Source organism: Oryzias latipes, chromosome 21 (assembly GCF_053564925.1).
Source record: "Oryzias latipes strain Hd-rR chromosome 21, Olatipes_Hd-rR_3.1".
Classification (NCBI taxonomy): domain Eukaryota; kingdom Metazoa; phylum Chordata; class Actinopteri; order Beloniformes; family Adrianichthyidae; genus Oryzias; species Oryzias latipes.
This window is the reverse complement of record NC_136257.1, coordinates 32,890,233-32,917,601: the sequence shown is the minus strand read 5'-3', so window position 1 is coordinate 32,917,601 and position 27,369 is coordinate 32,890,233. Positions and strand designations below refer to the sequence as shown.

Below are 27,369 nucleotides of genomic sequence, written 5' to 3'. Positions count from 1 at the left end.
GGCTTTCCAAGGATTTGGATGAGTGCAAGTGGTGTGACTGGATGGCGAAGGCGTACGTGCCTCACACTGATCAGATAAGAGTAATGGAAGCGGATGAAAAGACCCCTGTCTCTGATGGTCACAGCAAAATGGATGTGCTCCCCGAGGTGTACCTCTGGTATCATCCATGCCTGTGGACACAGATTTATTGCCCATTAAAAAGCTACACTGAAATGTAACTCTTAAAATGGTGTGTTTATGCTTTGGAGAAGTCCTTCTGGAAATGAAAACCGACAACTGTGAGGCTCGAGAGCTGAAACTGTGCGTCAAAATGCCACGAGCCAAGTTCAAAGAAACTTTAATGCCAGAGAGACCTTAACTGCTCTTTTCCAATAACACTTGAACAGAATGAAATCCATTGGAAAACAAATATTGAGAAATCAACACAACACAGAGAAGTGTTTATGTCCTATTTTACAGGAGAATCTGAACAGGTGTGAGCAAGCAGGAAAACATGGAAATCAAAGGACTGGATGACTTTAGGCAACAAATCGGACAATTATTGGCTCAAAAGGTCTGAGAAGACACCAAAAACAAGGAATACATTTTTTTTTTTTTCTTGGGTGGGGGTTTGAAAAAAGGTCGTCTCTGACGTCATTTTTCAACATGTTGGGTTTTGGAGTTTCACATTAATACACAGAATTTGCACAAAGGAGAAAAACTAAACACAGATTAGCTCCAATTTATAATACACCTCGTAGCAAAAAAGGTGGCAGGAACATTTACAGATGATGATAAGAGGCTGGAGACGGGACAGGAATAATTGTCATCAGTGGTCAATGGTATAACCCAAACATCATTTTTGTTGAGCATAAAAAAAACATAATTACAGCGTCTCATCATTTCCCCAGTAATCCAATATAACAAGTGGACATGTCTTGTAGAGGTTAGATTCCTGTCTTTCTTGCTCTGGCTGACTTTAAGGCATTTATGCCGTTGCAGATTTTTTTTCTCAACACGCTTATCTTTTTTGTTTTATTCAGCCAAAACCAAACTGAAATCTCATCCATGACCAGAAAAAATCCAGATTAAGACATTATGTCCCAAATTTAATCAAATCATTTCTTTTGTTTTTGCATCACTGGAAATTTAAAAACTTATTTTTCTTCTTCTCAGATAACAAGAATGACTCCAACAGACCTGTAATTCTTTGTTTAAAACAGGTTTCTTGTTGGTACCATCTGCGATTCACAGTGTGTGGTTTTTTTAGCTAAGTAAAGGTCAGTCAGAGACAGTTTCCTCTAAAACAGCTTTATATTTATATATATATTTATATATATATATTTACCCAGATGATTCAACTGCAAAATAAAAGTATTTTCTGTCACATATGTGTGTGTTTTTTGTTGTTTTCTACAAAATAAATCATCAAAATTGGTGACTCCAGATTTTTCACCTGCAGTTTTTTTGCCGTTAGCACAGACAACAGTTTGTGGCATTTAATATGGTGACGGTTTATGACAAATCCTTTTAAAACCGCATGGGTGAACTGGAGGTCAAAGCACGTTATCGCATGTAATACACAGCTGGAATGTACGCAAAGGACGTCCGGCTTAAGCTTGCCGCACGATTGGGAAAAGCTAGTTATTTTTAAACGTGTTTTCTCTCTTCATTAAAAGTGCAGATGGATCTGTTCTTCTGCTTTTTTCATTTATGTATTTCTTTTTCTCCCTTCATTTCTCCCTGCTTGGTAAGTGAAATTTCCCAGGCTAATTAAAGCCTATTAAAGACAGGTAATGTCAGGGCTGGTGGCAGGACCATTACAAAGTGCTGATAATTGTCTGCCAGACTCACTAAATCCACCTGTCCTCCAATTACTGCCCCCCTACCCCCCTCTCCTGACACATTAATCCAGTGTGCGACTCACTCTTAAAGTCCGTCCTGCAGTCAGGGATGTTGGATCACGTCAAGCGCACTCGTGTCTTCAGTTGTACCAGGAAATCTACACATTTTAGGTAACTGATACTCTCCCTGGGGTGTGGTCATCTTCTTTCTTTTTTAAAACTAGACAGTTAATTTAGTCATAACCAAATAAAGGATGTCAAATCAACCACAAGAAAGATTGAGAATTAAGAAAAAATAATAGCAAAACCTTTTTTCTGTAAGACAGTTGATAATTAAACTAATTAAAACATGTTTGCACCGTTCATCTTCGCTAATCTAGTTTAGTCTGATGCAAAAATCCTCTTTTTACATAAATAAGGTGAGGCAGTATCTTGACACTGTTAGTGTGCCAGCTATCCAGTTGCCTATGGTTTAGCCTCAAAGAAAACATCTGGACAACACAGTAATTATATCATCGGGTCTCCAGGGAGCAGGAGCTGCTGTAAGGATAATGATTCATTGTTCCAAATCTCACTTTGCTATTAAAATCCCACACCCCGGATCTTCATACATGTTCAGTATCTACAGGGGTCAAGCCACGTCCCTCCAGCCAGCGTCCCACTCAGCTGTACGTACAGCAACAAAGGTCGGATTTTTAGGAATTTCGGGAGACAGTCGGGAGTTTACAGCTTCGTATTTACATGATGAGACCAACCCAAGCTGTTCTAAAGGCTACCTCATCCCGTGGAAGAGTACGGTGTGTCACTGTGGTAGTTGTAGTCTGGACATACTTTCTGCACCAGTTTGTAGTCTACACTGTAAAAGGCTATATAGATGCATATGACTTTGAAGGGTTTGGAGCACAGCCAAGACACGTGGCTTTGCGTCTGCTCCTGATAGCACACCTTGGAGGAGTCATGGGTGCACAGAGCAGTCTTCTTGCTGCGGTCAGTCTTGTCGTATTCGATGTGACAGTTGAAGGATTTGGTATCTTTGGTCTCCAGTGTGGACTGCTGGCTGATCTCAAACTCCACCACCTTGGACGGCGGCACCAGGCTTACTGACACGTTCCCCATCCCGGTGGAGTTGTGACGGAAGTAAACACTGAAACTGCCGTTTCCGTGGTCCACGATCTTACCCGTGATCAGCAGATTGAGCTTGACAGTCTTGATGTTGGAGTTGAAGTCCCCCCAGCCAAACATCTTTTTGAACTTGCCAGTCTTGACGATGGGTCTGCGTTTAGTTCTGGCCTGAGCGCTCTGAACATCTGTCTGGTTAGATAACCAGTCCCAAAAGTCCTCAATGTTCTGTAAATATGTCATTTCCCTCACGCCGCCCTTGAGCTCGGGGGAGCCCCTGGCGAACAAACGCAGGGGGTTGATCATTCGTGGACTGGCCCCCACGGGAGATGTCTTCTGCTCGCTCTCACGGTCCGTCCACTGGATTGGCTCTGAGGCTCCTCCATGCACCTTGCTGCATGTGACCTTTTCAGGAAGAGAGAACGATAAACACATAAATGAGATTAAAATGTGTGCTGAACAATGTTGCAGAAAAGACACGTGTTGTTTCTGACTGGAACACACGTTTGGTAGTCATGTTTCTTAATCGCATCACAACATTTTAGAGTTTTAGAGGATTAGATCCCCACAAGCAAATCAGCAGCCCGTAATGATTACAGATTTATTTACAGAAAACAGGAAACAAAGTGTTTGTGTTGTTTTTTTTTGGAAAGATAAATGGGACTTCTATATAAAAATGTGTAAAAATAATGTGTTACTTGGCACACACACATAGAGAATGTACTCTTCAACTTTTCACTTTTTGAAAAAAGCAATAAAACAAACAAAAAACCTGATGAAATTGATTGTAGCTTTAATAATACAGGACTTGTCATTTAGTACCTTTGGGTAGTTTAGCCAGTTTATCATCAGAGCCAACACTGATGTGAAGGATTTCAAAATAAAATGTGTACAATGAAGGAAAACATCACTACAGTGAGAGGAGGAGAAGGACCTACTAAGCTGTTGGTGAAGTCTAGTTTGGGTATAGATGGGCAGTAATGCTTTTTCGATGAAGTAGTGTAAAAAATCGAATTTGAACTTTTCTTTGCCACATTAGCTTTGCATCAGACTGGATTTGTTGTCTTCACAAGGTTGTCACGGTGTCTGAAGTCTTTCAGAAATCTCTTGCCTTTTTCTGTCTGCGTTTTTTGTGATTACAATTACCTGATCTGTATGGAATTCTATAGGTCCACATATGTTTCTCTGGCCAAATCACTCATGAAAACAGTGAATTCTACCACATTTATGCAGATAACACATAGCTGTACTTAAAGTCCTACTTCAGTCATCTTTTGATCTATTCAATTAAAGTGGTCTTTTGCTTAGGATTATGCCATTTTTAGACAAAATTATAAAATAGCTGTCATTTTCTAGGACAGAGCGGCAGGAGCTCATTCACCTCTGAATTGTGGGCGGGATTGTTGACGCAGAGCAAGCCCGCCCCCATCCACCTACTGGTTTACACTCTCTCTTGAAGCTTAAGATGGAATTTCAAGCTTCATTTTCTTCTATCATCAGAAAAATGCCACAAGACCACGTAAAAAACACAAGTTTTATCAGAATGGGTCTCCTGCAAATGACAACAATTCCTAGAAAAGCTTTTCAACTTTGAGAAGCATGAAAATACGTGGATGCAATTTAAGAAACCTTCTTTAGGAAAGACAAAGACGACTGCCTCAAGTGATCGAGCTACCTATGAGATATGGACAACAACCTTTAAAGGACATACTGTAAGGCCAGGATGCACTTCTCATTTTCTCTTATCCCTTGTGCTATCTTGTGGGGTCCAGATGACTCCACAAAATAACACAAGGGATATATTGGGGGTTGGTTGAACCTTGACTTAGACCAAGAACAAACAAAGACAAATGTATTTAGCAGCTACAGGGATGTCAAAGGTAGATCTGGAAGATGTTTAAATTCTTGCCACTTTCACAGTTTCTCTAAAGAACCAAATACCTATTATACCTATTTGCCATTGTAATCATGTCCAACGATGATAAAGTCCTCCGCTGCGCCGTGGTGAACCACTTCCTGAACGCACAATTGTACTTCTGCAACGTAGTTTCATTTCCTGTGTGCACCTCAAAGCTGTTTAGCTGCAGGAGCACTTCCTGGTCCACTTCAGATAAAGTTGCAATAATTCACAGCAATAAGCTTAGCTAGATTTATTTGTAATTAGAAGTGCTTCCTCTCCCTGGGCCACGTTGCAGGGATCACTGAGGGAAGCAGATGTTGAAAGTAAAGAGCAGCCGCTGCTTGAATCCTCAGCGAGACGCTGCGCTACACTCCCAGACTAATTATAAATTAGCTGCAAGCCTCAGTGAAGCACATGTGTTGGAAGCAAACAAACTGGGTCGTCCGCCTCACTTTGTTTTGTCACAGTCACTTACTCGGAAACCTTTCTAGCTGACATGGATAAGGGGGTTTGCACATCCCTGTGCTGTGTACCGTACGCTGCGGTAAATATGGCGGCGTATTCCCAGCGCTGCTTGGCTGCAGCGGCACCTCTGCACAGCAGGCAGAAATCGCTCATCTAGTGTCTCGTATGGACATTGGCTCAAGCTGATCCATCAGCTCCCCTAAAGCTTAATGAAGACACTTGCTCCCTGTAAACACAGATGGATGAAACAACATGGTAATAACGTCCTTCTGTGCAGTTCATCACAGCTACAACCGTTTAATCGACCGTTTCCAGTGGCTACACTCCCAGCTGATGCTGCCACTTAGTAATACCTTGTGTGAGCCTTGCTGCTAATTTGATTGAACTTTTACAACATCACCATAACACCCAAAGCTGAACATAAAATCTGTAGCTCCCAACAGGAACATTTTCCGTCACCGCTGGTCCTCCCAGCAGCCCAGGCGTTTCATCCATTACACAGCGGGTGTCATGCTGCACGGCTTCAGAGGTGAAACTAAATTGTGTTTCGGCGTAAATCTCAGGTGAGCTTTGTCTAAGGTGATTATAATGGAAATGAGAGAGGAGTTTAGGTATGATGAGCCACCGGGGAAATAGCTGCGACAACAAGCGGATCAGAGTAGGGACACCTAATACTTAAAGGCCCGGGGAGAGACGGAAAACGGGGAACTTGAAAGCTCACAGCGAAACTGAGGCTTTGGTCTCCGTCTGGCTGACTGTCTCGCTTCACACACAGACGCCAGCCCATCCCGTTCGTTCAGACAGAAGTGGTGCTTCTTAAATACGGACTGAGAGAAGACGGCTTTTGCACAAAACGAGCCAAGGTCTGATGAAGGAGAATCTACAAAAGCTTAATTAAGATTTCCTAATCGGTGCAGCCACGCTCCAGGCATTTCAGGGCGACTTGAAACAAGACATTATTATGATAATATGAGCAGACTTGGAGAACTGAGAACAGCAAACTTCAGCTCGCCAACGCAGGCGGATGTGTGTCTGTGGTTTTTCTTCTTCCTTTTCCATGTATCTCACAGAGAAACATGCATCAACCTGTCACAGAAGAATAGACGCTAAAACCACAACAGTCCATACGATCAATGAGAGGATTTTGGTACCAATCAAATAACACATAATTTTAAAAGATGTTCCTGTTGCAGTAAGTAAACAACGTCTGGCTTTCAAAAGTAAATATTATTGAACAGGAAGAATACTTATTGCCCATTTTGGTCTACTGAAGAAACTGCAGACGTCTTATCCACAAATTTGAATAGTTAAAAATGTAATCAGTATATTAATTATGCAAATTATATTTGGTATTGATTGTGATAGGATAAAATTTGATTCAGATATTTTATCACTTTCACTGGTGAAGAAACTGGGCTGTTGTGTTTTATTTGCAACTTTCGTTGCGACTTTTTTCTTCTTATCTCCACGACGTCACACACTAGTGCACACACAACTTCATTACACAGTTTCCTTATGGCAAATGACATAAACAAAACAGGAAAACACAAAGCTTGCATCACAACCAGGGGCGGAGCTACAGGTGGGCAGCAAAAAGCCTTGTCCCACACCTGCCCCCCCAATTTTTGAGTCAATAATGGTATCATTATTGACAAAGATTAAGAAATCCTCAATACTTCTTTAAGCTTTGTAAAAACGACAAAAGCAATATTTTTTTACATCCAATGAGAAACAATATTGATAGTGAAAGAAATACTTATTTTTAATGGTGTCATTTGTAATGGCCTACTACTCTAATGTTTTGCCACCCTTCTAAAGTTTTCTGGCCCACCTCTCGCCCCCATATAAAATGATTTGTATTAAAAAAAATTGTATTGCTTTTAAATCTAACCGTAATGATTATAACCTTCCTGCAACTTGTTGCTTTATGCCGCTTCATGGTTTTACCCCCCTTCTTCTATAATCTACCCCCCCAACACCCCTCTCTCTTCTTCTCCCCTTTTCTTTTCTGTCCGGTCCAACAAACAACTGTTACAAAAATATTAAAGATGAAGAAAACTTAGACTATATTACAAAGGGGGTTTATTCAAATACACCTCTGGTGTGTCAGAAGATTCATAACCCTTGTTGTAACAGTAGAATATGTCCAACACAAGAGGCTTTCATCTCTCATCTGTCTGCTCAGCTGTTGGACATGTTAAAAAATAAATATAAAAGATACACAAAAATTAAGAGAAAATACACAAAAATTAAGAGAAAATACACAAAGAAAAAGAATTATACAAAACAAACCAAATTAGTTACAAATGCCAACACTATTATTGTGGCAGTTAAATATGTTATGGATTCATTTTGAAATCTTGAATTAGTTGAAGGAGCTGGAGAAAAAACATCCAAACTAACAAGTTATTGTATGATCAATACGGAATCAAAACCTAATAAAAAAAAAAAAGGGAGCTGGTGCTCAGAGAGCAGGTTTCAAGAGGGATACTCAGAAAAATGCGTGAACGGATCAAAATACCCCTTTGAGGTTGTTTAAAGAGAGGAATGGGCACTGTAATACACTTAAAAGCTCAATAAAGTTGTTGTTTTTTGTATTGCCATGGGAAAAAAACAAAAGATTAAACATTGCAGGTTTCCACAACAACATGGAAGATAACAGTTGGTCAGAAAAGGAAAAACAGTGAAAAAAATCATTAATGATCAATAAACCTCAGTTGGATTTGCTAAACCAATATATAGCAAAAAGGCTGAAAGGGTTTGGTAATGTTGAAGTTTCCATAAGAGTCGTGCACAACGTTAAGACGGGTGTCAGGACCTGCAAGGCTTCCTCTGCTGGAAAACACGTTAGATCTGCTTTTCCTACAAATGTAATTCTAGTCATTTCTGTGACTGTTCATGTCTGTTTTTATTTTTCATGTATCTGCTGTATATTGATCTGCTGATGGTGTTGGACATTACTGCAGAGTTCTTATTCAGCTAAGTTGTGTTGTGAGGTCTGACTCAGGCCCTCAGAATCCACAAAGCAGGCTGCAGGAAGCTGAAAGCAGACAATCAGAGGAGCCAATCAGATCAGTCATCTCCACTTAAAACAGTGGAGATGACAGTGGACTTTAGGAGGAACCCCACCACCACTCCCCCCCCCACTCACAATTCTCAACAGCACTGTCCCCTCAACAGACTCACACAGGTTCCTGGGGTCCACCATCTCACGGGACCTTAAGTGGTCCGCTCACATTGACTCACTCCGGAAAAAGGCTCAGCAGAGGTTGTTCTTCCTGCGACAACTCAAGAAGTTCAACCTGCCTCAGGAGCTGCTGACCATCTTCTACACGGCAATAATCCAGTCTGTCCTGACCACATCCATCACGGTCTGGTTTGGCTCAGCTACCAGACACTACAGAAACAGACTTCAGAGAATCATCAGATCTGCTGAGAGGATTATTGGTTCCAGCCTTCCCCCCATTCAGTACCTGTACCGATCCAGAGTCAGGAAGCGGGCTGGCAGGATCGTAAAAGACCCCTCTCATCCTGGACACTGCCTTTTTAGCCTCCTCCCATCAGGACGGCGCTTTAGGACAATGCGAACGAAAACCACTCGCCACAAAGATGGCTACTTCCCCCAAGCTGTCACTCTCATGAACTCCTGACTCCGGACTACTCAGGGACACTGTACAACCACAAACTGTCAAACTGGAATTACTGCTGCTGCATCTTTTGGACTTTTTTTATTTAATCCATTCCTTTACTTAGTTATGTTTATTTATTCATACAGCCACCTTACATCTACCTTCTTTTTATTATTTATCTTTATTATTTATCCTTTTTACCTTGCTAGTTTGCACGAGAGCAAAAGTAACCAAGTCAAATTCCCTGTACATGCACTGTACTTGGCAAATAAAGTGATTCTGATTCTGATTCTGATTCTGATCTCAAGGATGACAGGTACGCCTCCCCAGGCTCAATAAGAACTATTTTCAGAAATGTGTGCATGGATCAGCTTTGTGTTCTAGCCTGTTTGTTTGTGTCTCTGCATCTAATAAAAGCTGCGACCAGGTCCTGCTTTGTTCAGATGTGACGTCTGGCTAGGATTAAGTCTTTTATATCAAAAATGAACCTTGAAATTGTCACCCATGCCTTTGTGTCGTCCAAACTAAATTATTGCGGTTCTTTAAACGCTGGGTTACATCCATAGCCATGGGGGCACTTGGTGCAAAACGCAGCAGCCAGATTTATTTGTGGGACAAAGAAGTTTGACCACATAACACCGAACGTGGTCTCTTTGAACAGACTGCTGTCCCAGCGCTGCTCCACAGAAAGACTGAAGAAATCGTTTGTTCCTTCTACCATCAGGCAAAACAACTCTCTGGCAGGGCATCTTAAAAGAAATTTCTTGCAATCTTTTATTTTTATTTTTTTACCCATTGGTTTTTACCCATTATTTTTAAATTATTATTCTATTTTTTTAATCTATTAATCTTTTTAATCTATTGCTATTTTTTCTATTTTTTTGTTTTTAATGTGTGTGTGTGTTTTATGAGTGTGAGCAGATGGCCATTTTAAAATTTCCTTAGGAATTATTAAAGACCCATTCTATTCTATTCTATTCTATTCTATTCTATTCTATTCTATTCTATTCTATTCTATTCTATTCTAGGCACAGCACCTTCTCACCTCTCCAGTCTGCTTCTAGGATATTCCCCCCTAAAGTCCTTACGTTCCACTGACCAGTTTGTGTTAATGGTTCCCAGAATCAAACGTCCGTTTTGGGGCGATCGTGCGTTTGCTGTCTTTGCTCCTGGAATCATTTGGTCACGCTCTTGGAGAGTTTTAAAAAAATAATTGTTCCTCCTCTTCAGCACTTTAGCATCAGCCTAGCCCTGGTTTTAATCACTTTTAATTTGGTTTTATGCTTTAAATTCTTTTGGTTTTCATAAATGTACAATGTTTTGCTCTCCATGTGTTTGGCACTTTGGGCCTCCTTGCCTAGGGGTGGAAGGTGCTTCATTAATAAATAAATGATGACGATTAATTCCGTTCATCCCCGTGTTTTAAAAACTCCCCTAAAAAAACATAAATGTAGCCCTTCTTTCAATCATTTGGGAACAAGAGGAAGAATTTTTTTTTTTAAATAGGAATGCTATAGAAGAAATCCATGTTTGAAAAAGCAATGTCAACTTTAATGACATTGTAGTGTCTGCAACAGGCTGGCAAACTGTTCGGGGTGAACCCCGCCTTCGCCCATCAGTAAGTAGGACAGCCTTGTGATCCCAAAAGGGTTTGGGTGGGAAAGACTTTGGTGGGTGTGTCTACATAGATAGTGGGAGCGGTGATGTCACTGAAGGCTTCAGTCCAAAAGGCACCACTTGCTGCTGGTTTTGACTTGTTTTCGATTCCGGCAGCGCGTACAGGAAGTAAGACTCACTCATCAGAAGTGCTGGAAACCGAGATCAAGCGAAATCCGTCAAAAACATGTGAGATAAAATGCTTCCATCATTTCTGCTGTCTCCTGTTTCCGAGTGTTTGTCATGACCGGCAAAGTCTGCTTGTGCATAAATGTGGCTACGTTTTAGCAATTTCTCCTCCATTTTGCAAGAATCAATGTCCAGTAATGGGCCCGTACCCCTTCTAGAAGAGGATTGGTTGCTACCTGTGCTGTGCTGATGCAGTTTGAATAGCTGCTGTTCTTGTTCAGGCTAAAAATCTTTGACTCACAGCTTCTGGAATAAAGTGGCACAAAGTTCACTTCCAAAATATGAATGTACCCTGAAAAAAAAAACAGATCAGCAGCTCAGAAACCTTGTGACAAGAGAAAAACTTTGACTTTGATAAGAATGATGGAAAAAAACTCAAACATTCCAAAAGGATTTGAATTTGAGTCATTGAGAACAAGAGTTTTCCTGCAAACACAACACATTTATCAGTGCAGGAATCCCCCTCCCCATGACGAGTCAGCAGAGTCTCTGCTCTCAGGGAAGGTGAAGTGTTCAGTGTGTTTGTTCTGTTCTTCCGGTCCAAAAGCTGCTCCATCCACTCAGACACAACGTGAAACGTCACGCGAGCAGCAGGTGGAACAGGAAGTCAGAGTTGGGTGGCATTTCTGCCGTCTGCTGCCACGCAGTCTGCTCAGGTGGAGAGACGACAGCCAGCTCAGGATTCAGAAAAAAGTCCCTTTTGTGCGCTCAGATACTGAGTCAAAAGAAATATTTGCATTTCAGCTCGACTGATGGTATCAAAGCTGTTTAAGTTTTTGACAGGGAAAATATTTTGTCCACAGAATTGACATATTTATGGGTAAAAAAGGATTTCTTTCATATGAAATGTAGTGTAATTCGTTGTAACTTGACCAAATTTGCCTTTTCCCATCAGGGGTCGCCACAGCGAAACAACCTCTCTTTCGAGAACGAGTTGCATGGTAAACTTGGCAATGTTTTATGCCGGATGCCCTTCCTGACGCAACCCTCTCAATCCAACCGGGCTTGGGACCGGCACAGAAGCAGAGAAGGGAATAGGCAGCAGCCTGGAATTGAACCCCGGATTCATAGACGGAAGGCGCCGCAAACCAGCACGAGCTAAACCGGCTCCCATTTGCCTGAATTTTACTGAATGATGTTAGTGTAATGGAGAACTCTGAGATTATTCTGATTTTGAACATGCTTTCATAAAAGCTGGAAAAATAAAATGACTTTAAACAACACCCACGAAGAACAGATGAAAGATTGTTTGAGGAAATCTTTGTGCTTTATGGAGGAGTCGGGTGAGTTGCAAAAGCATCTCCAGCCTTTCATCTTACTTCACGAGCAATTATTGTGCCCGGCCTATTTGTCACATTATTTCGTGGCGTGTCAGAAATGCATTCTCAGCTGAATAAATTCACTGTTAGTGGATCAAATGGAAAGTAAGTTTTACTTCAGAAGCTTTTTTCACAGTTTGCAGAGTAAAAGGAAGAAATTGTTGCTAAAAAAGAAAAATGTTTGAAACTATTCTGCAGAAATCTGAATATTTTGGCTTCAGACGTCACCTTTGTATCGTTGTTCCAGTAAAATTCACCTATTCAGCTGAAAGATAAGGACTTTTTATTGTTGCACCAATCAATAGAGTCTAGTTTTTCTGCAGGAGAACAGGAGCAGAGTTCTGAGCAGCGTCGGGGAGAATCAGCCTCCTCCTTCATTTGTGATGAGTGTTATGGAGCTGGCTGCCTGCTTGTCCCGTGGGTAGAGATATCTTTTAGAGGCCTGACATAAGGTAATTGCCACAGTGACCAGAACCAGCCTCTAGAAAGTTATTAGGAAGCCGGTGACATCTGGCCTCTGGACCATCAGACGAAATGCCGTTAGCACATGCGTGCAATGACAAGCTGGTGACGATGTGATGGGCATGGCTGCACGCTTTTTCCTCAGAAACATCTTCATTTTTACCTTTTTACACTCCTGAAATCTTTCGTTTCTTTTTTTTTCTTTTTTATTGCACATACGGTTTGGATTTGTGTCTGGGGAAAACTGAGTTTTCCACAATAAACAAAATGGGCAATTAACCTGCTCATCAGTGCAAGCAGAGCTCTTCCAATGATGCCCCCCGCTGTTCTTCATGGATTTATCTGTGCAAATTGACCTCACTTTGGTGGTGCAATTCATTTCTCTGCTAATTTTCTGTGTCTGAAGCTTCACTAACTCAACGCTTTTCTACGTAAGAAAAATCTGGCACCCCACCAAATTTACAACTCCTCCACCCCTGCTCTTTTTTTTTTTTTTTTTTTTTGTGCAAAACTGTCTCATCACCACGTCGAACATAAGACCTGTCAGTCGCTGAGCCGGCGCTGTCAGCAAACCCACAGATCCACTTCAGCGTCTGGCTCTCAAAGCCTCCATCGTGACAAACGGCCCCCGTTGACATTAAAACCCCTCTCAGCCCCGGAGACCTTCCGCGGCCGTCCTCTCCCCTGATGTTTCAGGGCACATCATTTGTAATGATTCCCACTCAGAGCTGGATCCAGGAGGGCGGGCTCTGGATGGCGCTTTGGCAGTCTGCAGCAGAGACGCCTGCATCCTGCTGGAGAATAGATTGCTGCTCTGATCGCTGGAACAGCCTCACGCTCCGAAGCCATCACTTTTAATCAGAGGCTGTCCGGGGAAACACATGGCAGGTGCTTCAGCACCGTGGTGGATCGCAAATCCACGCCAGGGAGTGGGGAGGGGGGGTATGCAGTTAGCATGTGCATGAAGCATGTCTGAGGCCCTCCTGCATCATCCTTTAGGCTGTTACCACCTGACCTCTGCGAGAAAGAGACTGATGTGGTCACTTCTCTGTCTAACGTGTGACAAAATCCTATCTTGGGTAGCGGCTGACATTATCAGCCGGCATCTATTGATCAATATATTAGATTTACCTCATCGAACTCCAAGACACTGTAGGCTTCAGTTCCTAAGGCGGAGCGCCGAGCCGGCGCTCTCGTACCCTTCACCTGTACGTCTGCAGACGCATCATTTAAATACACAAGCTGTTAAACTTGATTCACCTCCGCCTAATGAGCACGCTCACTTAGAATGGTGCTAATGCGCTGTTTGCTTCACAATAAATATGCACGGGAAAAGTGTGACCAAAGCAGTTTAATTGCAGGCAAAACTGCAAGTGTGTGTGACGCTACAGATTAGAAAAGTGCAAATGAAACACACTGAAGTCTGAGCTTTAATGCGTGGCTTTTTAGAGCAAAAAAAAGCAAAATGCTGGAGCTTAAACACCAATTTATTTCCGTTTAATATATCTTTCCACAAACACAGACACTGTTTCACAATCAATATTTGATTAAACTAAATAATGTCATTTTAAATGCCTGAATTTTGAAGTTAAACATTGAAATGAACAGGAACTCCAATGCAACTTTTTACCTGCAAACACATCTGTTTATGCCACCGTGTGTGGCTCTCACTCTGCAAGGTGTGGAGGAAAATTCACAAAAATAAAACTTTTTAGCCTGAAGTCAGTCCTATATTTACCCGAAATTAATCTCTGACAGGATTTCCATATTATTCGTTCTGTCATAATGAGTCAACATTCTGGCTGCTCCGAACAAATGATCATCCTTACACATCGTTTAACAAGTCTGAGGAGAGAAAATGTTCACTTGTTCTCATTTAGATTTCATTTTGCTCTTTAGAAAATGAAGGAAATTGTGGACAATGTTATTCTGTTTGTAATACACTTTTATGCAATGGATTTGATCGTTTTAGACACTTTGAGTTTGAGATTGTTTAAGAAATCTTTATGATTTTATCACCAAAATAAACATCATAATTGATAATTGTGGTCCAAATGGCTAAATCCATTTACAGCTAAAGGAAGGGGTTCAGACGCTCTCAGTCTGGCAGCCAAACCTAAATGAGGACGGATCATCAAAACAGTTGTTTTACACAAATACACACAACAAAACACGCATTTTAGTATGTTCATCCCTTCATAGATCGTGAGGGTTGTTTTGTGTTTGTGAATGTAGTTTTTTCCTGCATCAGGATGCAGCCCAGTGCCTCTCTGTCTGCCTTCAGTGTTGAGACTGCATGATGAGGAGGTCCTGTTTGGACTGGTGAACGTGTTCCCGCCTGCAGAATATTCCAGGTTGTCTTAAGGTGGCATCTACTGAAAGAGTTCCTCTGTTTTACCTGCTCTGATGCAGGTGAGTGCAGGAACCTCCTCCCTGGAAGATCACTCTTCTTCTTGCAGTTTCACGTCTCTCAGTTTGAAATTCACCAGATATGAATGTATTCATTTTTTAAGCCATCGCATTACAGAAGTGTTCATTTCAAACTTCTGTTTACGTTCTTTGCCTCCCGAGCTGCTGATCACATACATTTTAGATCCACGTGCGACTAGATTGTGAAGCCCATCAGTGGTTTTTGCTGTCTAATGTCAGGCGTGGCTCTTGAATCTATAACGAGTGAAATCAATCTTTTGCAACATGGGTGAAAAAAATAAACCAATTAAAAACTGCATGAATATGAAAAAGTATTTTTGTGCTTTAGTCACACTCTGAGATTTTCTGTTTCCTGTGAGTTTGTGAAATATCTGCTGGAGGCCTCGGGGTGAAAATGGGATGTTAGGGAGCGCAGCTCGGTGTGGGAAGTTTAATTGCGTCGATGATGTTGGTTGTTTGGAAAGTGTTAACAAAGATCCCACCTGGGAGAGGAGCGAGCAGCCGAGCCTCAGGAATGGCAGCCTCCAGGTAATCTGGATACTCGTGTTATCTCAACACCTGCCATATTTGACAGCGGCAAAGCCCCGAACGCTTCACTTTTTGGCGGCGTTACCTTTCAACGCGTCATCACTTTCCTAATCCCCTTACATGGTCAAAGCACCAACTCCTGACACCTGCAGCAATCCTCTGGATTCCTGATAGCAGGGATTGAGAAGGATAATACCACAAAGCCCACAAGACCGGCTGTAATTATCATTCTCTTGACCAGTGCAGCACCTCACATGAAGGTAAAACTCTTCGCTAAAGGAGATTCTTCAATGACTGTTCTTTGATTTCCAGCTTTTGTCCTCAAAGACATCTGTTTTTTGTCTGTGACAACCGCCGTTTAGTCATATTTTCCATTTTCAAATCTGTGCTATAAATGATAAGCCAGTTTTAATTCCCAAGAAAAAGAAAAAAGCGGATGGAAATGGTTTGATTTGCTCAAACACATGTCTGCTAAATTTGACAGAGCAAATGTTTCTTTTCTCAAAGCTGATTGCTCTCTGGCTGATTTCACAGAAACGGCGGCCTTTGAAGAAGAAACAAGAGCTGGCACGACGCCGCTTCCGCTTTTTCCTAAGTAGCTCTGAAGACAGGTACATCACAAGACCTACACAGAGACAGAAGGGAGCTGACAGCATGTTGTTAGGGCTGAAAATGACGAGCTGAAAGAGGAGCTTCACAGCTCCGAGGCACAGAGAAATGCAAAATCAGAGAGGAAAATGCACTGTACCCATTCTCAAACTGTCACACCGCGCCTTTTACCGGAAAGCAACACAGTTTTAATTAAAGAGGTCAATCTTTTTTTTTCCTGAGAGCTGACGTGAGCCGCGATTACCTTCTGCAGGAGCTAACCAGGCGATGACTTACAGCTCTGTTGGAACATAAAAAGCAGAAACTTGGAAATTTAGTTAGGCGGTCTGGGCGAAATACAAATAATCATTGAAATGAAAAAAATAAAAAAATTCTGCCACGCTTGATTTCACTGTATGTGGTGTCAGCAGCAAATGATGTTTTTGCTGCAGCAAGGCAGTAAAAAGCAGTGCAGGATGCTGGCTGACTCTCAGATTGCACAGCTGTAATGTCGAGGCTGTAAGGTACCAGAGACTCTAGATGGAACACCCCCTTGGGCAGCACGGCACCCATAAAAATTCATAGCTGCAGACCAGGATCAGGGACCGCCACAACGGGTTTGACGGAATGTCTCCTGCACCAAAAGCACTTTGAGGTCTCAACACCTTCTCTCTGACCTCTTCTCATCCCTGGGAAAGTAATCATGCTCTTAATAACTATTTGGCTTAAGTAATTAATGGGCCGTTGAGTCCCCAAATTGGAGGTTTTGTCAGCACAAAGGGCAGCTGTGTCACAGGGATCAATCATTTGGAGCGTCTCCCTCCTCACTCCAGGACCTTCTTTTTTGTCCGCGCTCCCAGTGAGGATGGATGATGGGAGATGCTTGCAGAGAAACCTGGAGTAGCACTGAATCGGAGGGATTTCCGCCTCAGAAAAAACCTTTTCCTGGCGGGTTTGAGGCGACACGGCGGCTGCAAATGCCACAGACGTTATTGTTTATGAGGGATTATCTAGTCGAGCCTTCAGACTGGAAAGACTGCAACCCCAATATAAGAGCATGTTCACATGAGCGCCGGGTAAGCTCCAGAATGATTCGAGGAAGGGCGGCACACGCTCGCATGCCCCCTTCACTCTGTCAATCCCTGTTTTAATCACTTCCACAGAAATTTTCTCTGGCCTGCCTGCCACTTTCTCTGCCTCTCCAACCAATTTCTCTGGTGGCTTTTGGAAGACTTAAGTTCTTTCTTTCTCCCTGTTTCTTACAAGGCAAATCCTGGGAGAGGTTGATGTGAGGAGCAGGCAGAGCAGGGATGTGAAGAATATAAACACTATTTTTTTATTGTCCAGAGGGAACGGGGGGTGCTCGGTGGGGACGGGCGGTGGGGTCTGTAAAAGAGACGAGGACCTTATCACAGCCCAGCAGCTCCGTAATTCGCCGCCATGATAAAGTGGCAGCGCGGAAAACCTTACAAGGCTGGCACAATCCAAAGACGGATTAGGTTTTTCTGACATAAGCTTCCTGAAAAACTAATCAATCAGCCCATGCAGCATTATCAGGAGCGTGAGATTAAAAGAGCTGCTCCTAATCCCCCAACTGTACATTTTATTACACTTCCCAGTGTTAGTTGCCTTTAAATATACAATAAATAAATAAATAAAGAAAAGGCAGGCTAATTGATCATGGCAAAGGGGAAGGGGGTTGAGGAGTCCACAGAGAGGGAATTCTTCTGTTTTGACATGAAAACTGTTGTCCTCACAAGAGCCTTTGCTAACTCTGTGTGGAGCGGCGTGCTACCACGGGGAAAAAACGGAACAGAATGTTAGCTGGACACACTAAACCCAAAACTAAATGATCAAAAGGTGGAAAATGTCTTATTCTGACAGCTGGATGTCACACCTGTCCATGAGGACGCTCATCCCTGCTCCGTCCAGCCCAAAGAATGGAGGCCGGCGTGCATGTAGCACCCCACTGATCCTTTCGGCCCTAAGAACGGCTACCTCACTGTCACATCAAGTCGCTGGAAGGATTTTATTCTGAGATTAATGCATAAAGATTTGTCATTATCTTAATCCCAGACTTGACCAAATCAGACCTGTACTCTCCCCCCTATGTGTAGTGCAGGATGACAGGGAGAGGGGTACTCAGACATCTGCATGGCTCTGCTGTCATTCCTGCATCCATACCTGCAGCAGATGTTAAGGCACTGAACGGATTCTCCCAGGAATGACTCTGACCCTCCTACTTGCCCCTGGGGGTTTGGCACAGATGTTGGTGCTGGGATTATTTGATCAGGGTGGTATCGTTTGGACCACTTAATTTACTGGGTAACTTCTATGTTGATGTCTTCATCCTTTCAGCATAAGTTTCAAAGAATTTGAATTTTCCCTGATGAAGTGATTTTTGTTGATAAAATCAGCTTGAGAAAGGCCCAACAGTGAGACATTGGAGGGGTGCACAGGGGGAGGAAGCCGCTGAAGCGTACAGAGAGCCTCTCCAGGGAGGCAGCCTGCCTCCTCCTCCTCCTCCTCCTCTCTGGAGGCGCAGCTCCCAACCGGCTCAGCGGCGATTACAGCCAAGCAGACAGCGCTTTGCTGCTGCAGCTGCTCAGTTCAAGGCTATCTGTAAAGAAGCTCTCTCTGAGGATGAAGCACAGATGTGGAAAACGTCTTCAATCGCATGACATTTGCTGCTTCAAGTCTGATCACGCAGAGGATAATCACGAGAAAGCCCACAATTGATCCCCCTCTGCCCCCAAGGAAAGAACTAGAGGCAGCGTCAGCCTCTGTTCATCACATTTGACCAGAACCTTCACATTTCCCCAAAGACCATCTTCAGAAACCAAATTACAGCACAGAAGGATTACGTCGGAAAGCTTAAAAACAATCATTTCTGAGAGCAGATGAAGCTGTTTTATTCATCAGTTTGTGCAGGACAAATGACACAGTGCGTGCAAAATCCAACTTTTCATCTGGTGTCCTTGTGTTTGAAACTCTGGTGGCAATAATAGCAGATGATTTGGTTTCAACACAGAGGTCAAATCACACTCCCAGCAAAAAGAAAAGAAGAAGAAAAATACACGAATTAACAAACAGATGATGGAAGAGTGAAAAGCTGTATTTGGTTAAGAAGAAAGAAGAAAATAAGGACCTGATTCAAGACCAAAAAAATTTGAGAAATCCATGAATTTTAAAAAGATGAAAAAAGGAAAAAAAATTGAAAATGATTTCTGCTTGATTCATTTATTTCACTTTTTTCAAATAAAAAATAAGCGTTGTTCATAAAATAGCAAACGTCTAAAAAAACAACAAGACTGAATTATTATGGAACATATTTGATGTTGATTTATGTCCTAAAATAAAACATTTTACAGCGTTTTCTGCAAGTGTGACATTTTAAAAATAATTAAGCGTAAAACGTCATATTTTCTTTTGCATGATCCACGTCATATTTTTTTCTTTTAGCATGATCCAAAAATAAAGGAACATTCAAAAGTTTATGTGAGAAATAATATAGTGAATTTGAAGCAGCAGCTGAGCAGCAGCCAGAACGCCGCACCAAACCAACCAAGTTCCAAACGCGCCTTCAACTTTACGCTCCGAGAAAACAGCCAAGAATCCTGCGCGTGGCGGCTCACCTGGTGCAGGAGGAGAAGCAGGAGGAGAGTCTGCAGGGCGCTCATCTTCAACCACTTCTCTCACGCTTCCTAATCGAGATGAGCGGCGTTTAAATCCTTCCTGGAAGACGCGGAGGAGCCAAGAAGAAGCGCACGGCGCCAAAGCATCACTGAGATCACCTTGGAGAAGAGCGCAAACATTCAGGTTAAAGCGTTTACGCTCCCTGCTGGGGCTAAGTGGGAATGTTGGGCTTTTATTGAGATTTGGGGGCAAATGCAAACTTTTTTTCTTACTGTTTCGTAAAGGCTGCACTTTACGCAGGAATAATCCTCGTTTCAGCGAAGAAATTCCCAAAGCCTGCGTCTCTCGGGGTGATGGGAAAAATTCCAGTGAGCACTCTGCAACAAGACGCCGCTGTAATCAGCTGAAACTGCGTCCTGCTTGGTTCTGATCTTCGCTCCGATTAAGTCCGGGGGGGGGGGGGGGGGGGGGTCTGTGGGATATCTGAGCGCGTGTGCCGGATGCTGGACAGCAGTCACGCAAAATGACTCCGCTCCTCAGCTCCGGCTAATTTCAGTGCGTAAAATCTCCCTTTTACGCGCGCCTGGAGACTCCAAGGTCGGCGCACATCCGTGGAGAGGTTCAGACCCTGAAGATCCACCCCTGACGCTGCACTCTCTCCATTTAAGAGATCACTGCGAGGTTTGATGTCACCGTTATCCGGTTTGGCTCAGAAACGCCGCCAAGATGTTAACCCCTTAACTGCTCCGAAGCGCAAATTAACGTAACAAAAGTACTGCTACTTTGAAGAGTTCGTTCATTCAAAGGAGGAATTAGGGATGTAAACTAAACTCAAAACACTTTGTCAAAGCCAAAGATAATGGGTGAGGCTCTTTAAAACGCTCTGACTGACCCGTTCTCCGAGGTTTTCCTGTGAAACGCGTCTCTGTTTTGTGCGCTCAAACATTTTGTCTTAACAGTTTCAGAGATGACAAAGTGTCAAAACATGAGTGCAGAAGGAGGAAGTTCAACTTCTGCGGTTAAATAAAAACCACATGCCCAGAGAAAAGTGTTACTTTGACGCCCCCGTGTGGTCAGAGCAAGAACAGTTTTCTTTGTTGACGCTTCTTAGACGCGCATTTTCCTTCACGGTCTCATTCGTGCGTCTTTGAGTGAAGGAACATGAGGAAAATCCTCAAATGATGGTTGGAGGATGTGATGCGTTCAGGTGAACAGCTGGTTTTATGGGAACGTTTTTAGTTTGTCTAAATGTTATGTATTATTGATGCATTGATCCTGAAGTTTTATTATTACCTCAGCGTTGATGCTAAATTATCTGCGTGTGTATGTTAAATATATAATGTTCTTTTTACAATAAGATAGTTTGGGCCAAATCCTCCAGCCCTAAAGAAGATTTTTTAGATCCTCTTCCCACAGCTTTAAGCTGCAGTTCTTCATGTGTCCGTCACAAAAATGGTTGCTAATAGTTTTACTAACACATGTTTGAACATCTAATTTTGACTTTTGCTTGCCAGACCTTGAAGTTGTTCCTGTTTCTTCTAAATCTATTTTAGTTTTCCATGATTTTATCTACCTTTTAAGTTTTTCATTAAACATATTTACTGGTTTATGCAAAATAAAAAAAAAGCTTCTTTGTCATCCAGTGGAACTTTGTTTTTCTGATTGACTCCATTCCTTGTCCTTTTTTAATTAACTTTGTTTTTAGATTTTAATCTTCTTAAATGTTTTTTGTTTTGTTTAAGTTTATCTATTTATTTAATACCCACAAACAATTGCAAAAACAAAAAAATGCAACACTTTGCAAACAGAAAGAAGAAAACTTAAAGGTCAGTTTTCCTTTAAAACAGATAAAAATGAAGAAGCTGCCTTTTCCTTGTCAGAATTTAAAGTATTTAATTTATTCTTTCCATAATTTTTTCAAGGAGATTTTGGAAAAATCCACATTGCTCTGAAGAAATAGTAATACAGCAAAACTACATTTCTTATTTTCTGTCCCTTTTTTAACAAACAGGTTTTTTTTTATTTTATTTTTTTACAAATCATGAATTCTTTATCCTCATAGGTCAAACAACATCATCAGCGAATCACAACAATATTCCAATACATTTTACCTTATAATAGCTGTTATGCAGTTAAAAAAGTTGTTTTCTTAATTGATATTTTTATTTTCCAGAAAAAAAGGATTCTTCTTATTAATTAATAGAAAACACATAGCATGTATGTTCATAAAAGCAAAACAAACAAACGAATAATTGTATTTAAATATAATGGTATTAAAAGGAGACCAAATGATAACTTTGATAAAACAAGTGAGGGTTCAGATTGTTTTCCTGTGTGTTTGGATTAGCCTTTGTTTGTCGCACCGGGTTCAGGTTGTTCATCCACAGCTGTCTTCTTTTAGCTCATCACCGTTGATCTATTTAAACGTCTGGTTTTCAGCTCATCTGCTCTGTTCTCTTGGGCTGCCTTCCGGTCTGTTTCTCCATGGCTTTGGCATGTTAATCTCTTAGTTTCTGTCACTAAGCCTGACCTCCTGCGGTTCAATCTACTTTTTTTCTCTGGTCTCAGAGCCTCCAAATGAAACTGATCAGGGGCCTGTTTCAGAAAGGAGGTTAAGTGTAAACTCTGAGTGCATTAACCCTGAAATCAGGGAAACCCTGGGTTTTCCGTTTCAGAATGGGAGGTTTGTTAAACCAGAGAAAGCAGAGTAAGTCAAACCCGTTTCTGAAAGAGAGGTAACTTTTACTCGGAGTCAGTATCCATGGTTACTTATGCTGTGAACCTAACCTGGTCGGGAGCAGGTTTTATTCTCCAAACTCAAGGTTTCTGCCAGTCCCCTCCCCTTTTTAAAGACGAAGTGGTATTTTTCGCTTTAACCTTCATTGCCCACATTTCCGTCACACAGAGACGGTCTAAGTGACAAGAATGGCTTGTCCTTTTTTGGAGGACCCAATAGACGAGGAGGCTGCATTAATTCATAGAGAATTATATTTACCTCGTACGAGGATTTTGAGAAGACTCGATTTCTTTTTCACTTTTAACTGCTGCCATGTTATTTTAATTCCTGCAGGATTGCATCTACGTGAAAATGAAATCAGGGACATTGAATTAGATTAATGTAACAATTATTTTATGGAAACACAATTTGCTAGCACTGCTTACTTTCTTAATCCCGTATAAACCTATACCACTTGATCAATACAAGGGTAGTGTTGCAGTGTGTGTGTGCTGAGCGGGGTGCGATCCACGAGAGACAAGGGGAGGGGCGATTGCAGGTGCAGATGGGGGGGGGGGGGGGGGTGAGCACGGAGCAGAGGTGCGTACGTGGAATATATTGTGTGTTCGGAGGACGGAGCACTTAGTTAAATAAAGAGAAGGTGTCATTCCCAGAATAACTGTTTTGGAGTCATTCTTAATCCGCTCTGGAGGTTGAGGGTTTCCAACGGGAAGTGAAGGTTAACAAGGAGAATTCCCTTCGGCCCTGAAGGAAATCTCCGCTGCGCTTCTGACCACGGTCGGAAAGACGAGAGAAAAGAAAGGAGAAGTCTTCGCGCAGCGAAAGGTTCAACAGTAGACAAAAGTTCACTTTTAAAAACACAATTGCATGTATTAATATTTAACTGACCAACGTTTGCAAGAGGGGAAGGTTAACAAAAAAGTCCTCTAAACATTATCAACGTTAAATGCATTTTTCCCCAGATTGGTTCTGTACACTATGCAGCATTTCATGCATTTACACCAGGAAAAACACTTCAAAAGTACACCTAAATATCACCATTTTTTATTTCACACCGTACGCTATTTAAAAAGTTATTACAGCCAATATTTTATAACAATGATTTAAATGCAAACTTAGGCATTAACTTGAGCAGCTATGTTTTTCCACGCTAACTGTCTCTGTTTTGCAGATGCAGCGGTGTTGTTTTTCTTCTGGAATATCTGCTCATATTCACTGTAACTCTGCAGCAGCACGTCAAGTTCAGCTGGCGAAAAATATGCAGACCTCTTTTTTTCACGGTTGCCATGGTGACTCGTGATATCTGCGCTCCATTGATAATGGCTTCTTATAGTCACGGTGCTCACGCTTACCTCCGAATCAGTCCACTCAGAGTTGATTGACCTAACTCGGATCAGCTTCTCTGAAACAGAAAACTCAGAGTTGTTAATCTCTCGATTGACCAACTCAGAGTTCAAGTTCAACCTCAGAGTTGGTCGAACCTCCTTTCTGAAACAGGCCCCTGGTGATCTGAGGCTGGAGATTCAGACGAGAACAGCATCATATAAATCTAAACTCATCAGAATTCATCAACCAGCTGCACTCAATTGCTTTTAATTTTATAGCTGACCCTGAAAAGCAGCTGGTAAATGTTAACTTGCTTCAATTAACCTTCTTATCATTTAAAACTCATAAAATGATAACTTGGAATAAAAAGGATCTTCGGTTTCAAGCTGTACCAGATTGTGAGTGTTTATCATTTTAACTTGTGGTTTCAACTGCCTTTTTTAACAGAAGTTCACATCTTATTAAAGCAACATATTACAGTAACTGTATTAAGTCTCTAGCTTTACGATGTTTACAAATCATCTTTGTTCCTCCGGCACTAAAAACGAGAAACCTGATAAGAAGATCAAAGTTCTGCTGTCCTCATTAGATAAAGTAATAATATCTGCACGCACCCAGATTTATTTGAACAGTGAACAAGAGTGGGGGAGAAGTGGGCAAAGAGCACATGCAGCTCCTGTTCACGCCATTTTCTTTATCACCTCTGTGTGCAGCTGAGGGCGCAGACGTCAGACTGTGATGTTGGTTCAGAAGAGTCACTGAGTGTGATTCCACGTCTCCATCCTGCTGATGAAGAGGATGTAGAGCTTGGGGTCTCTGGGATGAGACACACTGATGATGAAGTCTCGTGGCTTTGGCGCCACCATCTGGATGAACGGCGGCGTTAAAAAATGACGTCACCGCTGTGTGCAGAAGAACAACCTTTGCAGCGACTCACCTTTGAAACCTCTGGAAACAGCTCAGTCATGGCAGAGATGACGGAGAATCAACTGTGCAATCAGGACTGACAACCAGCAGTTGTAGCTGCAACAAGACGTCCTGTCCTTGCAGGACTTCTGGTTGAATTAAATAGGCGGTTTAGGAAAGTTGCTGGCAAAACAAAACTGGAGGAGCTTGTTTGTCTCCCTGAGCTCATTTTGTAACTTTTTCAGTTTGAATTTGCTGATTTTACAACATTCATGCTTTGATTTTGACATTTTTAGAATTTGTTTCCGAACTATAAAGATGTTTTTGACGCGGCAGCTTCCAGTGACGGACTGTTATAAATATAAAAACAGACGCTTTTAGGCATTTTCTTTTTTGGAATCTTTAATCAGAAACCGTCAGAAACAAAACTTCTCTGACGGGGAACATTCAGGATAAGTTATAATATCTGTTAAAGCATCTAAATCCGTTTGAATAAGATAATTAAAATAAAGGATTTAATAAACGTATTTTAAAAAACCCAGATAGCAATACTTTTTTGATCATTTCTGAAGAAATTCATTTTATGCCTCTATTTGAAAAAGCAGACTGGTTTAACTCACAGATTTTATGTGTTTATTAGAATATGAATTAATTTAAAAGTAAGCTCTACTCGACTTTAGTTAATGATCACTATATTTAATTAAGTCAATGTGATTTAAGAGACTTTTTGTTTGTTTTATTTTCAGTTTTTTTATCCATGCATTTCATCATTTCAGTCATGAGTTTAATAAATCTGTGTACATTCTTTATTGCTTTGACTACAGTGCTTCAAAATTATTCAATCAATCAATCAAAATTGAATCAATTTCATTTCAACGCGTAACAGTTGAAGAAACAGGAAATACGTTTGTGAAACTGTAAATGAATAGTCTCTCCTCAGTCTTTGTTCCGTTTGCTTCTAAGTTCTCATGAAACATGGATGTGATGCTCGCAGCGCCTCAGAAAACACGTTCAGAACCGGTCCTGTTCTAAACGTGAGGCGCAGCGGGTCATTGGGGTCCGCAGGATGAGACCGTTTGTTCTCCTCGCCTCAATCAGCAGCTGGGATGTTTCAGAGGAGAGGAGAGAAGCAAAAACCTCACGGTTCTCATCCGAATGTCCGGGAGCCTTTATCTATACAGGAGCACAGAACATTAAAAAGAACCAGTTTGTAAAAATGTTTGCTTATTGTCATGGATTCCTGCACTGGGATGTCCTTCAGTCACTGACTCCAAGGTACCGGTTCTCCAGCCCCAATCCGGCGTGAAAGCCTGTTGGCAGCTGGAGATCCATGTTCAGAGTTCACGGCAGAGTCGGTTAATCTATGCTGTTTGCATTGAACTGAACCTGGTAAGCACAAAGAAAGAGCTAAAGCCTCTTCCAAACAAAGATGGAGACTCCATGTTTGCAGCGACTGAGCATTCTCAAATGTGGTTCTTATATAATACAAAGTGTGGACTTACATGGGCGGATCTACTCCTTTTTTTCTGTTTGATTATGAAATTCACTCAGCTCTTCACTTTTGTACAGACCTGAAACCTCATCCGTCACTCCTTGTCTACCAAAGGGTACATTTTCATTGCAGCCGTGACACAGCAACATTGACTGAGGGCATGTACAACCTGAACCTTATCAGCTAAGACTTTATCTGTTGCACAATCTTTGAGAGAAAGACACAATCAGCGTGTTCTGTCTGCAAGAGATGATCAACGCACCATTGAATTTGATTTTCTAACATCCTTAAATAAACGTTTAAAACTAAATTAAAGTTTCCACATTCAAATTAAAAGGAATAAAATATGTAAAAATAATCATGCTTCCTGTTGTTGTATATCATGCTTGTACTGTAACCCTTGTGCTATCCTAGGCACTTTAACGTTGGGTCATCTAGACCCACTAGACAGAGCTCTGAACCTTTTTTCTTCAATGATTTGTGATCTTCACTGGTGTCCATGGATTACGTGAAATCTTTCCACCTTTATCCACCTTTGTCATGGTAGGGAGAACACGTCAATGTAAGGGGGGGTCATCTAAGATGGCACAAGGGTTAATCACGACGGCCTTGTGAGCAGATGTCTTTTAAGGATTTTGATAACCTTTTTGGATTTCCAAACTGCTTTGAATGTTCTAAAGATTGGGTCAAGCAGACTCTTTGGTCCAGCAGAGGGCAGTACTGGTCCCAGCTGGGACACATGCATGTGCCGGGCCCTTAAACCTTCAGGCCCAACAACAGACTCACAGGGAAATGTTTTCCTGGTTGATTCTTATGACCAGAAATGTTGAGGGGTAAAAAAAGCAATATGTGTATTTTTAGATGAATAAATATCACGTTTACCAAAAAAAAGGCACAAATAAATAACATTTGCAACACACCTGAATCTGTTTTTTCCCAATCATTTTTGCCAGATTTTTGCTTTATTTGAAAAAACAAAACAAAACTTTAATAAATAACTTAAAGCAAAAATAGAAACCACAGTTTAGTTTGTTCTAACAGGTTTCTAAAATCTTCATTTCAAAAAGTCAGATTTATGTTTTTGAGAATTTACTCCAGTTGTTTTTTACAAACTGGCATCTTTGGTAGGGTGTAATTATGGGATGGTGTTTATGCCTGTTGCCT

The 27,369-nt window shown here is 41.6% G+C and overlaps 1 protein-coding gene across 1 annotated transcript; it reads right to left on the bottom strand.

Moving 5' to 3' along the window:
* Positions 1-321: 321 nt before the first annotated feature.
* nxph2a (neurexophilin 2a) lies at positions 322-20,725 on the bottom strand. The gene is made up of 3 exons (XM_011473651.4): positions 20,017-20,725; positions 19,744-19,902; positions 322-3,347 (listed from the first exon to the last, which is right to left on the bottom strand). Exons 2-3 carry the CDS (start codon positions 19,786-19,788, stop codon positions 2,601-2,603), a joined length of 792 nt encoding a protein of 263 aa, XP_011471953.1. The 5' UTR covers positions 19,789-19,902; positions 20,017-20,725; the 3' UTR covers positions 322-2,600.
* Positions 20,726-27,369: the final 6,644 nt, after the last annotated feature.